Consider the following 14552-nt stretch of genomic DNA (forward strand, 5'->3'; position numbering starts at 1 on the left):
TTTATTGTTAGATGTTAATGTTAAAATTGTAAACACTGATATAAAAAGGCAACTTTATGTAATCGCATTAGTGGGAGATACAAATCGCTGTGCCTTTTTCCAGCAGATTCCCCCAGGGACTAACTCTTGGCTCAATATTATTTAATATTTTATCCATGTTCTAGATGTTCATATAAAAATCTCTGTAGATCACAAATAGATGGGATGGTAGCAAATGATCAGAACTTAGTTTTACAAAATAAACTGATCTGGGAGTTGGTTTATTGGTTTGGTTTTTTGTGGGGGTATTTTTTTTTGAAGGATCACAATACAAGCAAATTGATTCAAACATAACCAAATGCAAGGAAATCCTTCTGGGAATGAGGAAGGGTGTCTTTGGGATCTTATCAACAAAGAATTGGAAGCCAAAGCATTATGAATCCTATTCTGTCATAGAGGTCTCGGTTCAATTGATCTTTTCTTGGGGAACAAGAGTTTAGTTTCATGAGTACTTCATACTAACACATTCATTGAGTCAAAGGATTTCAGTCTGGGATTAAAAAAAAATACTAAAGACCTGTGATATGTAGCACAATCTCACCAGTATAACAGTCATTAATAACATTTCCAAAGAAAGCAGTCTGCAGAGATAGGACAGCAAATGTCCAAGGTAAAGGACAAGTAAGGACTCATCTACCTGGAAAGCAGCCTGGCAGTCTGCACAGATCTGCTCCCGAGGAGCTCTGCATGGGCACTCCCAAGGCGTATTAACAGTTCACTCTCTTCTAAATCATTTACACACCCGTATGGAAAGCACATGCATATCCTCAAGTTTGCAAGCCACAGAGGTAAGAACAATGAACTCACTAACCCCACAGCAAAAAGATACCACTTTAATGTTCTTCTATTCTAAAGAAGGAATAAGCCACCGTATACTTACCTGCACGCACAGAGTGGCTCTTCAGAAGTTAGTATGTTTGTAAATCTGCTCTCTACTCTCGAAATTTATTCTCTTGGACAATATTTAAGCACTTCAGATGCAAGTTTTAAGACAAGTCAACTAGAAGCAGAGAACTGGGAGATGTCCATGTTCCCTTGATTTGTTCCCATTTTTACAGGCAAATAATAGATATATTCTTGAAAGTTTTTGTTACCCATAAAAAACCACATCAAATATTGCTGAGAAAAACCTCATAGGTAAGGCAGGTAAATAATTTCTAGGTATGCGTATATAACAGCTACACACAGCCAGGTCCTGCCTGTCTAGTGGCAAGTGATGACCCTACTGGGCTACCAAAGTCCCAAACACAGATTGTACCTTGGTATGACAACTGTCCATGACTATGTTTAACTATCGATGAAAAAATCCTTTCAGTCTCAGAGGCCAGAGACTTGTTCAGCCTTTGTGTTCAGAGACGTTGCTGAGTGCTTGCTTTATTATTATTATTGTTATTTCTCTAAAAGAAGCCTGAGTGAAGAAGTCTCCGTTTCATAGGAGGTCTGGGTCCTCCATCTTCCACAAGCCTTTGCTGGCATCTTCGTCCTTGATTTCAATGCTCCTTTATATCTGAGACCTCTGAACCAAAGCTGTAAAGAACTTTCAGAGATACAATAAGTTTCTTGAAGTTTGTTAGAATTAATACAATTCATTTCCCTTCTGCTACATCTTTGCATTGTACTGCCACTTCAAACACAGAGCCCACTTAGCTTCTTCTGGAAGACTTCAGATGTCAAGGCTATGAGGTTTCTGAGCCTCTTAGAGCAGTTACAATAAAAATCTCATTTCAAATACATGCTTTTAAACAACATCTTTACAGAAAAAAAAACTATAAAAAAAACCCTGTTTTTCAGGGTGAATTAATAAATGTGTTGCAGAAAGACAGGTTCATCTAACTTGAAGAGACGAAAATATTTGGTATCATGCACAGAAACTCAAAGAGAACCAACACTTAGTTCAGTACTTCTGAATAGACATAAAAGCATCATCCCACATCCGTGTATAAAAAAGAAAAAACCCAAACCTCTGAATGAAATTAAAGATTAAAGAAATGTAATTTAAAAGCAAAATGGAAATCAGATGCAGGAAGCGTTGTTTGTACAGTGTCAACCTCATATGAAATACATTACTAACAGGTATGAAGACCTCTCTGAACTTTTTAATCTCAGGCACCAAACATGCAAAGACTGATGGGTTTTTCACTTTTCTTATGAAAAACTCTCTCACACATAAATATTCCAGTTCAGCTGAGCTCAGTGGGCTCATGCACTCTGTATTCAATCTTAGAGGACTGAACTTCTGCCGTGGAAGGCTGTCCTTTCCAGGACAGAAAGACCTCTCCAGCCCCAAGTAAGCACAAGCTAAGAAGTAGAAAAGATGGGCAGATATCAGGCAAGAAGAGCCGTCCAAACCTGTAGCAACCTTTGCTGTGCATCTGTGACTGGTGGTTTCTCAGTTGACACAGTGAAAAGAGTGATGAGGGTGGGCAGGGCACAGTGCAACAGAGGACAATGGTTCCTGGGTTGCCTGTGACCGAGCTTACACAGAAAAGAGCTTCACGAGTAGAGGGTGGGCTGGCAGCAGAAGGGGCTGAGAGTGAAAACTTGGCAAGGAAAGACTAGGCAGGGTTGCAGAGAGACTAAAAAACTGCTGAGAGGGGTAGGGAGCAGACATCCCATGGCAACAACTCTCCGTGGATGAGAGGGGGCTGCGCAGAGTTTGCAATAACCCAGAAAAACATGTCTGGGTTGACTTAAGGCCTGGAAAAAAAGACCTGCACAGCAAGAGACTTAATGGGCAAGGGCAGAGAGCGCTTCAATATTTAAGAATGCTTTTCGTTGCTTTGAATTCTAATTAAGATAATTAAGTATTCTAGCTGACATTCTAATAAAGCTTTTAGAATTCAAAAAGCCATTCTCATTTTCTTTTGTAAGCTCGCTGCAGTGAAAGGTTCAGGTATACCCACCTCAAAGCACCAACAGAATCCTCTAGGTCTAATCCAGTTCCTATTCGGTAGAGAAACAAAGCAGCTAATGACCAAAAAACAATGCCTCAAGTCAAAAATAAGTCCGAAAGGTCAGGCTAGACTTACCACAAAATGATCAGATAAAAAATATTCCATAAATTCTATTCAGCAGAACAAAGTGCAGTTACAAAGATACTTTAGGAATTAAACGCTGGGAGACACCTTACATCTCATTAGACTGACAAGCATTTATTATTTTTTCCCAGCAAAGGCAAAAAAGCAAAGAGGGCCTTTCTCCCTAAGAGTTCCCATCATTAACACATGCAGTTATAAATAAAAGGGCTGTAGGTTTTTCTTCTAAACAGCATTAGTAAAGAAGTGTCAGACAGAAGATGCAGGCTGGGAAGGTTTTATGAGGTGGCTCAGCTATGTGCGAACGGTAAAACTGAGCATCTCTTAAACACCAAGGACATAAAGATAGGATTTCTTCCTTGTCTTCATAAGCGATTTGGACATTGGCTCTTCAAATTCTATGAAGAATAGTGGGTGCTAAGTCACTTGAAAAGTTGGACACAAGCTCTTTGACCTGCTTCAGTCATTTAAAATAATTAGACCCAACTCCCTCACAGGAGTACTGTCACGGAGAGTGCTCTTTCAGTGCTGCAGAAACGTTGAGTGTTTGCTTTATGGCTGGAAACAATACCAACTCCACGGCGATTGACTGCTGCTGTATTGCTTAAAGAGAAAAGAATTGCAAGATGGGAGTTTAGGCAGTTCACCTTCCATATTATGAATATAAAGCTCTTAAAAATTACTTACAGATCCCCAGTGACCTCCACAGCTTGTGGCTTAGGCCCGGAGGTGGAAACACAGTCTTCGGTTTACCTCTGGAGACATCGACTGAGGTGGCCAACTTGTCAACTAAGATTTTGCTGAACTCCCTCCAGCAAACAGTGCACACAAGGATGAATCCTTCTGCATACAGTACTCAGAGGACGATATACCAAAGGTAACTTAAAAATAAGCAAGCCCAGTTCAACCACGTTGTTAGTAGCTGACAAGTCTTTTCAAAGGTATAGCTAACTCTCCATCTTTGGATGGGTAGTTAAGTAATTTTCCTTTATTAATCCAATCTGATGTTAATTAGAAATCATGGAAGTTGGCTTCCCTCCTACCAGCCCCATTAGTCCCGCTGGAAAGGAAATTTGAGATCTCCGCTTAGGGTCATTCTAAATATCAGAACATGATTCACTTCTAAAAGAGGAGGTAGAGGAGGGAGTCTATCCTTAGAGTTAATAATAAAGTAATTATCAGGGTCTCATGAAATGTTATTCTGAAACTTGAAGGCCTCTGTAAGAAACCACTTAAATCAACAGGAAAAAACACCACCTGACCAACCCTATTGAGTATAACAAGAGGGTTATAATAAAAGTGATCTGCCTATGTGCCCAAAATCACAAGTTCTGAAAGCATTTCAAAGCCTTTCAGACATAACATTTACAATGATAAATGTGTGCACAGCGTGACACCCCACCCATTCACTGAAATCATGCCTTTTTTATAATGGCATTTAAAGAGCAAAACTATTTTCTTCCTTGCCCGAAGTTTTGCCATCAGAACTTTTCCCTGCGGGGAGCAGAGAGAACTGCACAACTTCCAGCAGGTCGAGTCTGCAGATGTTTAAGCCAAAGAGAATTTATCATCTTCCCCTCTCCGTTACTGTTTGGTATAATTTGGACAGAGCAGGAAGGACCAGGAGAAGAGGATTTTGTGAAAATTGAAAAAGTCCTTAAGTTTTGTCACAAAACAAATAAACAAACAAAAAAAAACCCACCCACAACCAGCAGCCAAGAGGAGCCATGAATACTTAGAGGAGACAAGGGGCTTATTTCTTTCACTGTAAGACTAGACACGCTCAACAGAAATGGAGCACACCAGTAAAGCAACTGCCGTAGGCACGACATATGCTGCCAGCCTAGCTGCACAACTGCACGGCAAAGAAAACACCTGAGCTTAATGCCACGTATTCACACGTTACATAGCAAAATTACAATTTACAGCATCAAAAAGGTTGAGGTATAGCTCTGCACACTGGATGAACTCCAGCAGCTACAAATGACTTTCTATAGCTGAGCGTACTAATTCTATGGCTAGGAGAGACTCTTCTTTCTCTACTCATTATCTGTGATTAAATAGTTACAGAGCACTGCGCTCAGCCACCCAGTAAAGACTGGCTTGCTCCTTCATGCTGGCCACCATAAAGATCTCAAATCATGAACGTAACCCTCCCACTGAAGCAAGGTATCACTGAGGGAAAAACCTCAGCAAGCCACTTATCGTCCCAGTCCTTCCAGTTAACTAGGTAATATACAGGCATCTACATAACTTTTCATGACATGGGTGCTGCATACTGTAAAGCACAGCACAACTACCAGATCGGTCTTTCTAAAGTGTTTGTGATTGGCTTTTATATTCATATGTGCCATTTTCTGTTTTATAGTCTCCCAATCATGTACTTTATCCTTTTTCAGTGATTTCTCCCAAGCAAAGTGACAGCACCACAACTTGAAGACAGACTTTGAGATGGATTGAAGAATGCAATGAATTAATACGGAGCAGGTAGATCATGACAAGGTGACATAAAAATTGGAAAGGAAACCTCATTCACTGGAGTAGCAAACAGGTGAACATCTTTACTGGAACTGAAATAACTGTGAGGGTAATAATCTGACACTGTAAAATCTGGGGAACAGAAGGGGACAGAGCTGTGAAGGCTATCAGGAGTTACAGACACAAAGTTTGAACAAATGAAGGATGTCCGATGCCCAGAGCATTATTTGACATCAAATATAGATCTTTTAACACAGTCACTTTCTTTAGAGAGTGAAAGGTTGATTGGTGAGTTGCCTCTAAGGAAGACCGAGGCCAAGAGGACTGTTCCCAAACCACTTTAAAAAATATGACGATACCCAGTTTGTTCTAGGTTAGCTTTATGAGGCACATGTCCAGTAATTTGAAATCTGTTGACTTGCAGAATGGGCCCAACTCCTCCTTTTCTGAGAGTATGGGTTCTCCATGAGATGCTTCAGCAAGGGCATTGATCAACTTTCAGAGGAAGAAAGACCAGGGGTTGCCAGAAACAGGCTTTGTACTGAACTCCAACTCCATTCCCAAACGTTAAGTAGTTAAGCATCACCACCTTTGAAAACCCAGCCCTTTTGCTTTGAAGCTTTGTGAGTTTAAGTATAAAAACACACATTATTGCTGGATGTAAGTAGAGTCTTCAGCCAGTAAAGCTTCTCCACTTACCTGGGTTGCAAAACCCCAGTTTTGATAGCTGGGTGCCAACTTGCCTGAAAACACCATCCAATCTATCTGATGGTAGTACTGGAGATGACTTACTGGCATCACTCTCAGAGACACACAACCCACCCTGTCAACTGAGTGATCTTCGGGGAAAAAGTCTGGGAATGGGTAAGCTTAGAAAGAAGGTACACAGCAGTCAAAATCTAATAAAGCTCTTTGTTATAAAAAAATGAGAGATCTGTTTTTTCCTAAGGGACAGTACTGCAAATGATTCTAGAAGATACTGTTGAACTTGCAAACACAATGCTCAAAGTGGGATGGTTTGAACCAGAAACCAGCTCTAGGCCTCCTAAGTAAGGGGAGGAGCACAGGCGTCCTAGTTCAAAGCACAGGCTTCAATTCTCTGCCTCGTCTCATTTCGAGCAGAAAATCTGACAAAAGCAACGCATTATCAGGAAACGAGGGGGTATTTAGGTATTTACCTAACCAAATCAAGCATGTTGTAGCTACATCTGACCCACTGCCAGTCTGCGCTGGCATGTTTTTGTGGCACGATACAGCATTTTGCAAAAACTGCTTGATTGGCCCTGCGTGTAATACAGCTTTTGTTGCTTGATACCAAGCAGAAGCAACCTATGACTTTGGATTGCAGAGACTATACAAGTACCTTCACACTACAGCATCCTTCACCAATCGCTAAATTAAATTGCTTTCTGTCAGAAACAAAACCTTCCCGGAGAAATTTCTGACCAACTGTAATATTGAGAATAGAAATGATCTTTTTTTTTTTTTTAATTTGCACATTGTCTGGAGAGAGGAAAAGCTGAAGAGGCAAACGGTAACCTCTGTTATTAACTGCTTTATCATGTTTCCCATGAACAACAGAACAGCAGCAAAAAAGCATCACAAAACCTCTGAAAAACACGGGTTGGCACATTATCAGAGTAAGTAAGGAGACAGAAGAATCAAGCACAGCTCACCTTGACAAGACCAACAACAAAATATCAGTAAAATAAACATACTAAAAAAAAAAGGAATGTATTCATTTTCAGATTATTCAGAACAAGTGTTTTGGGATATTCTGAAAGCACCATTGATTTTCCACTAATATATTAACTCCATAAGCACGACAAAAGGCAGTCAGTGTGAGCAGAGAGAATCAAATCACTTCGGAGAGGGACTTGCGCATTCCCTGTTGCAGTAGGAAGACCTCATGGCACAAAGAAGCCAGAAAATGGTGTCTTTCCCCAGCCCACCAGATTCAGCAACCACTTAAAGGCCATCCTCAAACGACTGCAATTACATTTCCAATTTCAACTGCTGGCGTAGTCATATCCTCATTGCAACTCTGCCATTAAAAGCATTTAAATTGTCTTTAATATTTCCCAAAAGAAAAAAAACCAACCTGCAGTAAACTGTGCAGTACCTTCACACCATCTAAAGAGGAGCCTAAATGATACTTGGTTAAGTAACTGTTAAACTGTAACTACGCTACGTTTACAGAGCTTTGTAAAAATGCAGTACTTAAAGGACTACAAAAAAAGATTATATTTTCCTCTCACTGAAGTATTGAAAGCAGAATGTACTCTGCTGGAAATGAAACGGTGGGCGTTTGATGGCATATTTTAAATAGTATTCCTCTTTGTGCATGCAGTGTAATGCCACCCAAGGGGGAGATTAAAAAAAAGTCTGTAATTTGCAAGTCCATTTCAAAGTCATATTGAGGATGATGGGTAATTCAGGATAGGATTCTTGAGAGAAATCTCCCTGGAAAATGTGTATGTACCTCAGGGAAGCTTTGGATTTGCTTCCCCACACTGGAAGGCTGTTCCGTCTTTCAATGTTGTTTACTCTTTGAATCTAATTTTGGAATTATTGAGTGGTTTATTACAAAGGTGTATCGTCGACTAACAAGAAGATATTTCTCTTCTGCAACCTCCAATATTTCTAAAGATCCCTTACTATTAATCTTGAAACTTTTATTGGTAGTGAGGATATAGCAGTTACTTTTACAATATGGGATTAATCCTGCTGTCAGGTACTATGAAGGTAACCAACTTTTACATGGGTGAGGACCTTCCTTCGTGGCCCTGGGAAAAACAGGATTGCCCAGATTGGTCTGATCATCCTCAATCGATTGCAAACAATATCACACTTTAAGGCTTTAGGTAGTCATCAACAGGGATTAGGAGGGAATACTCTCCTTAATAGACTTCTAGCTAAATGGGTTTTCTCTTTCTTGTGTTGCCTTCCCTGAAGCGCTACAGTCAGGCCACAGCTGGATCTGGGGAGATGAAAAGGGTAAGATCATTTTCCTGAGGTCAGATTCTCTTCCTTAGATGCCCGAGTGAGCGGATGCTTAGATTCAAATTCATCACCGAATCTGCTGTCAGAAAAGAATCTTCCCCCGGGTCAGACGAGGAAGGAGCAGGGATGGTTTCTGTCTTTGCTTGTAGTGCATAACATGGTTTCATTACAGAGATAAGCAGTTTGATCATATAATCACATCCCACTCATCAACAAGGTTAGGAGTGCCAGTGACACTGTGATCCTTCCTGTCTTTTTTTCCATGGTCACAACAATTTGTACTGCAGAAGACTGAAGTGCTTCAGTCCAACACTGAAGTCTTTACATTTAATTTAGCATGGTATCAGGCAGAAAGGAAAAGCAACCACAGAAGACCACAGCATAAAACTTGAGTGATTTCCTTTTCCTCTCAAATTCTAATTAGTTTAATTTCACTTAATTTTTGCCATACAGAAGTTAGACATCTATCCTTATTTTGTCTTCAGTGTTCTTCTGCATTAGTGGAGAGAGTGTGGTGTTTAATCGCTCTCCAAACCCTACCTTGAAATTGGCTCACTACACAGGGAGAGCCATGACAACTAACTTGGACAAGAAACCTACAGTTCATATAGCTCAAAGCAGGTGAATTTTGGAAAATTATGAAACCATAGGAAGGAAAGGGCTCAAGTATTTTATGTTGATACTTACTGCTTGACTGTTTTCAGATCAAAGAAAACAGTGATAGAAAAGCTCTTATGAGGGTATCTAATCCATTACACTGAGATGATTCCCTCTACCAGCAAGACACTGGCACAGTTGTGTCTCACTTCACTCTGCATCGAGGGGTTTTTTGTTACTGGTATGAGTGACAGATCCGAATCTGGCAGTACCTTTGGTTTGGTTCATCCAGTTAAATGAAGATAAAAGTGTATTTTGCACTACAAACAGATGACACAAAGCTTTTTTTTTTAAAAAAAACTCTATACCATCCTCTAAACATGTGAGACACACAGTAACCATAGTCAGACTATTATTTCACACTTTGATCAATGCAACTTTGCAAGTCTCTCATGCCAATAATTCTCTTCTTTTGAATTGATATTGGGTGAGATTATTAGAACAAAACCAGAAAATTCACAGTTTATACTCCTAACTTTCGCAAATGATAGGTTAAGGTTTAGCAGTGTAGTAAACTATAATCAATAATCTTGCTGTTTCTGTAATAACGCAAAAGCACCATATAGATTGTATCCATATTAGTCCAAAAATAAACATGTACAAATACGACATATATCAAATATACATATACACAATTCATTCATGAAAAGTAATTACTTGTGCTGAGAAGCGCAAAAGTCCAGTTTTGAGCTTATCAGTTAAGAATAAAGACAAAACAACATAAACTTAATTATTATTATTTTAACATGTTAAAAATACAGTCACATCAAAATAGGATACACAGTTATAAAACTGTTGCAGATGACATAAGAAAATAGTGTATATATTTTATATATAAAAATCTACAGTATTTACTAATGCCGATACATATTTGGGAGCCTTTTGTTGCTTGCACAAATAAATTGTACAGCTTTGTTATGAATTACAGAACCATTGTTAAACACTGAGATTATTACACTTAGCCACAATATTATATACATACATTTCTAAGCTGCTGTAAGCAATCAGAACTAAGGTAAGCCCAAGTCATATTTATCTTCACAATTTTAGTTTAGAGTTTCAGTGTAGTGCTTTGCTACTGTTACTTTGCTGCAGTTTGCAATTTTTAAAATATAAAATTGTCCAGTTCATTAAAAATTACATCAGACATTATATACACAAAAAAGTTTTTGAAATATACTAAGTAAATGTTACTTCCATTTGTAAAAAGTGTTTTACTTCTGTACCTTAAAACTTACAGAGCCAACCTGCAGCAATAATAGGCACTAAAGCTCATTCTTTAAAGGAAAAAAAAAAAAAATCCATTTCTACTTTTTGAGTTAACAAGTCATACAAAACAAAAGATAACAGGACAACCTTCCAAGCCATCCAAAACTGGTGTCAATACCAATGTTCGGTATTTAAGTATTAGAAAAATCTTTCTGTTAAGCACTCCAAGGACCTCTTCTGGTGAGATTCTTATCCGTCTCAACTCCCATCTGTTTCAATGGGAGGTGACTGCATCCAGCACTTACTACACAGCACCCAGCAGCTCGCAGGACTGCATCCTACATGTGCCACTTAACCATCTTTTTTTTTTTTAACATCCCCAATTCACAGTCAAGCAAAGGAAAACACAAAGTGGAAACGGCTGCAAACACTAATTAAAAATACATTACCAGGATTTTAAGCTTCCTATTAACAGTCCGGATCATTTTAGTGTAAAACACCGCACAGTGTCGCAGCAGCCTGGTAGCACAGTAGCACATGCCCGATCACAGACAGGAGCCTGCTGGCTCTTTAGGGAAAACAAGAGCAAAACAAAATGGAACCGACATGACAAAACTTAAGAGAAGGGACACTGCATACTTACATAGCTCAGGGAATATCAAGACTTGACCAAATCTCAGACTCCTGCATGTACTTCACAAGAGCGAGGTGGTCATTCTCTGATACCGCTGGATTTGGCCCTGCAACCAGTTTGTTTAGTTTGACAGCACAGCGTGGCAAAAAGTGAAGGGTGCAGCACCATTTCTGTATCTGGCATTACTCTCACTGTGCTCCAATATTTTGCATATAGGATGACATTCTGAAGGTAGATTTGGGTGGGAAGGTAAAAATTCTCCGTTTTCGATGCACCTAAAAAACTAAACACTGCCCTGAATTTTAAGCACCATTTCTTAGCCAGATTAGAGAGACATTTTTGGCTTTCTGCTTTTGCCTGCCTGCTCCTTCTTGCTGAGGAAAATGACAAACAGTAGTCAAAGAGAGAAAATTAACTCTCACATAAGATTAAATTAATAATCCCAAAGCATCTCTCCTGACCAGAACAGATACTGGGATGCTGAGGCAGCTGTATAAAAACAACAGAAATTCCCATTCAAAATGAATGGCTTCTCAAATAAATTACAAAGAAAAATTAATATGAAATAAAAGTACTTCACAAGCTTTGCCCAAAGTTAAATGCATTTACATTTAAACTCTTTAGCTCTTTTCCATATGCGTTTGTGTATTATAAATGCACACTCACACGCGCGCACACACACACATATCTATACAGTGCATTAACAATGTCAGTCAAAATAAAACTTGTAAATGTGTTACAGGTTTTAGGCAGAAAGATTGTAACACAAGATATTTAAATGTAAGGAACAACGACAGTATTACCCACATTGTATATATGTTCTTATTGCTATGCCTATGTGCATCAGATCACTTTCAATAGCTTCAATGTAAGTCTAAGAACTCAACTAGCCTTCAATGAAAGTCTGAAACATCTTTTAAACAGTGTTGTTATTTCTGAGACTCATATGAACTGTCTGCATTTCACAGAAGAACTGAGGTGGACTACTACTAACACAGTAATGTTTAATTGCTTTTGGTTCTTGCCATTTTACTAAGCATAGACACATTCTCAGAGAAGCACGGATTCATGCATAGACAATCCATCATTTCTATTTCGATAGTGTTGGGCTTGAGCTGATGGGCTTGAATATTGGTATTGTGGTGAACCATGCTCTTCAAAGGTTGGTGAAGTCCTGTATCTTACTGTACTGTCCACAGAAACAGCAGGAAGACTATGGTCTTGAAGAGGCGTTGACTGAAAACGCTGATATTTCTGGAAATTATCCAAGTGGCCTTTGTTAACGTCTTGGCTCCAGGGCTGCCTGTAGGGTTCATGTCTGTAAATATACGCAGCATCTGGCCACTTTCTATCTTCTGGTAAATAATCCACTGGAGGGATTATGAATTTGACACCTGTGGGGGACCTCGGGTTGCTGGTATAAGCATCGACAGGGGCTACTTCTATCTGAGCAGGGGTTGGTGAAAGAGGATTTTGGCGACTGGCAGGATAGGAATTCATTTGTAGTTTATCCAGAGAATAATCTACTGAAATAAAAGAACCATATGGCCTACCAGAAGGGCTGGTTCGATTCCCATGATAATGTAGAGGTACAGAGCTTGTATTGCCTACACTGGAAACATGTTTTGGAGAATTTCCATGGTAAGTAGGTGGATTACTATAACATGGCAGTGGCTGTTTTACATTCAGTCCATGAGGTGGTCCATCAGTTTGTGATGAGTATTTGGGAGATCTGGGTTGTGAAGCGAAGGTATAATTATTGGGTATTTTTAACGGAGTTGGTATTTTTTCAGTTTGCTTTCTTGGACTATTAGAATATGTTATGTGCCTAGGGCTCTGTGGATGAGCCCTCTCAAGCATCTCTTCAACAAGATTCTCATGCTCACTCTCAACTTCCGGAACATTGTCATACTGCGATGCATTAGACCCTCGCTTACCTTCATCAGCATCCAAAACCCTCATCTTTTGCTTTACATTCAAAGGCTGCATTTCTCCAGGACTTAGTGGTGGGCCCGAAACCAAATGGTTTATTTGCCTTCCTTTCACCTCTGCAGCAAGTTTCATTGTCTTTTCAATTATTTTGATATCAGACGGTTTATTCCACTTAGGTACAAATTCCCTTCTTGTATTTGAAGTAGCATTAGAATTTTGATTAGCAGCTGCATTATTATACTGTCTCAAGTTGTCTTGCTCTGTTGGCTGAGGCTTTCTTCTGGTATCTACCTCATTCTTAGGCACACTACTTTGTGCCTCTATTGGTCGAGTCTTCTGCTGTTTTAAGGAAGGTTTCTTTTCCAGTGAATTAATTCTTTTTCGGTTATTGGGCGAACTTTCTGGTTCTTCTGCTGGAGATGGTCTCCTCTCTGTCCTTGTCGTTTGTGTGCCAGTGCTGTTCTGCCCATTAAGCACTGGAGTGGAGTTAAGCATAGCAAGCTGAGGTCCTGATGGAATCTGCCCCAACGGCTTCTTTGGAAATTCATCTTCTTTACCTAAAACAAGAACAGTAATAATATAAATTCACCTTTGTACAGAAGTCGTCTTTGATCTGTTGGTCATGTAAGCAAAAATAGCTACGAACTCTATTACCTGGGCCTGTCTCTGGTTCATCATTCTGCTAAAGACCTCAAAGGTTTTCCTGTATATTGTTTAGGCTCTCATCTCAACTAGTTACTCTAGTCTTCCTTTCTACAACTGATGCAATCTTGCCAAGCTTTTGCTCGTTCATGACACTGCTGCAAAAAATTATTTTCCTAGATGACATTTTGGTCACAGTAACTACTCTGTATGTAACTCTCCTCACATTGCCCTTGTCACATTAAGTAAACTACTTTCTCCACTTTAAAAATCCTTCCCAATATCCATCTCCCAATCTATTGTCTTCCATTCATTCATCTTTTAATGTTCACCTCTGGTAAGCTATACTATCAGCTCCTCGCTCACATGCACAAGCTTCCTAGCAGACATCTTCGAACTTTCTCTCACTTTTTTTTTGGGTGGGGCTCCTCATTAACATTTGCACAGTTAGGTCCTTGTTCCCCCTCAACCCTTCCCAGAAATCCCATTCTCAGTATTAAAAAGCTACAGTGTAACTAAAGGTTCTATGCAGAATTATATTTTTTTCAGTACAGTTTTTATCAGTTACAGAACAACTGAAGTAGCTAATACTAATGCTGGCTACGTCATGATTTCAATTCAGTGTTCAATGGACGAGTTTTGCTGAACACAAGGACATCATTTACAGAAGTAGGATATGAATGGAAAGTTCTCCCAGACTGGAGCTCAACACATCAGAACAGCCAGTGGTAAACATCAGTTATGTGGAGACCCAGAACAACCCACATTGCCACTACAGAAAGAATAAAGGAGTGTTTCATTGCTTGATGCTGCTCATAGAATAATTTACATGGAATTTTCCACTGTAGTCTTTCTCCTTAGCAGTCAACGCCCTTCATATTCTCAGCCAAAGTCTTTTATCATATCCACTTGCATATAGCTTA

At 39.4% G+C, this 14552-nt stretch overlaps 1 protein-coding gene across 1 annotated transcript; it reads right to left on the reverse strand.

Annotated features, from left to right (window-relative positions):
- Positions 1 to 11770: 11770 nt before the first annotated feature.
- On the reverse strand, positions 11771 to 13771 carry LOC104165502 (USP6 N-terminal-like protein; the record flags this gene model as incomplete). Its single annotated transcript, XM_009705150.1, is given in 3 exon segments — positions 11771 to 13544; positions 13642 to 13666; positions 13720 to 13771. Coding segments are annotated over 3 exon segments (1516 nt in total), but the record flags the coding sequence as incomplete, so codon positions are not given.
- Between the last annotated feature and the right edge of the window lie 781 nt (positions 13772 to 14552).

Source organism: Cariama cristata, unplaced genomic scaffold (genome assembly GCF_000690535.1).
Source record: "Cariama cristata isolate BGI_N322 unplaced genomic scaffold, ASM69053v1 scaffold8928, whole genome shotgun sequence".
In the NCBI taxonomy this organism is placed as follows: Eukaryota; Metazoa; Chordata; class Aves; order Cariamiformes; family Cariamidae; genus Cariama; species Cariama cristata.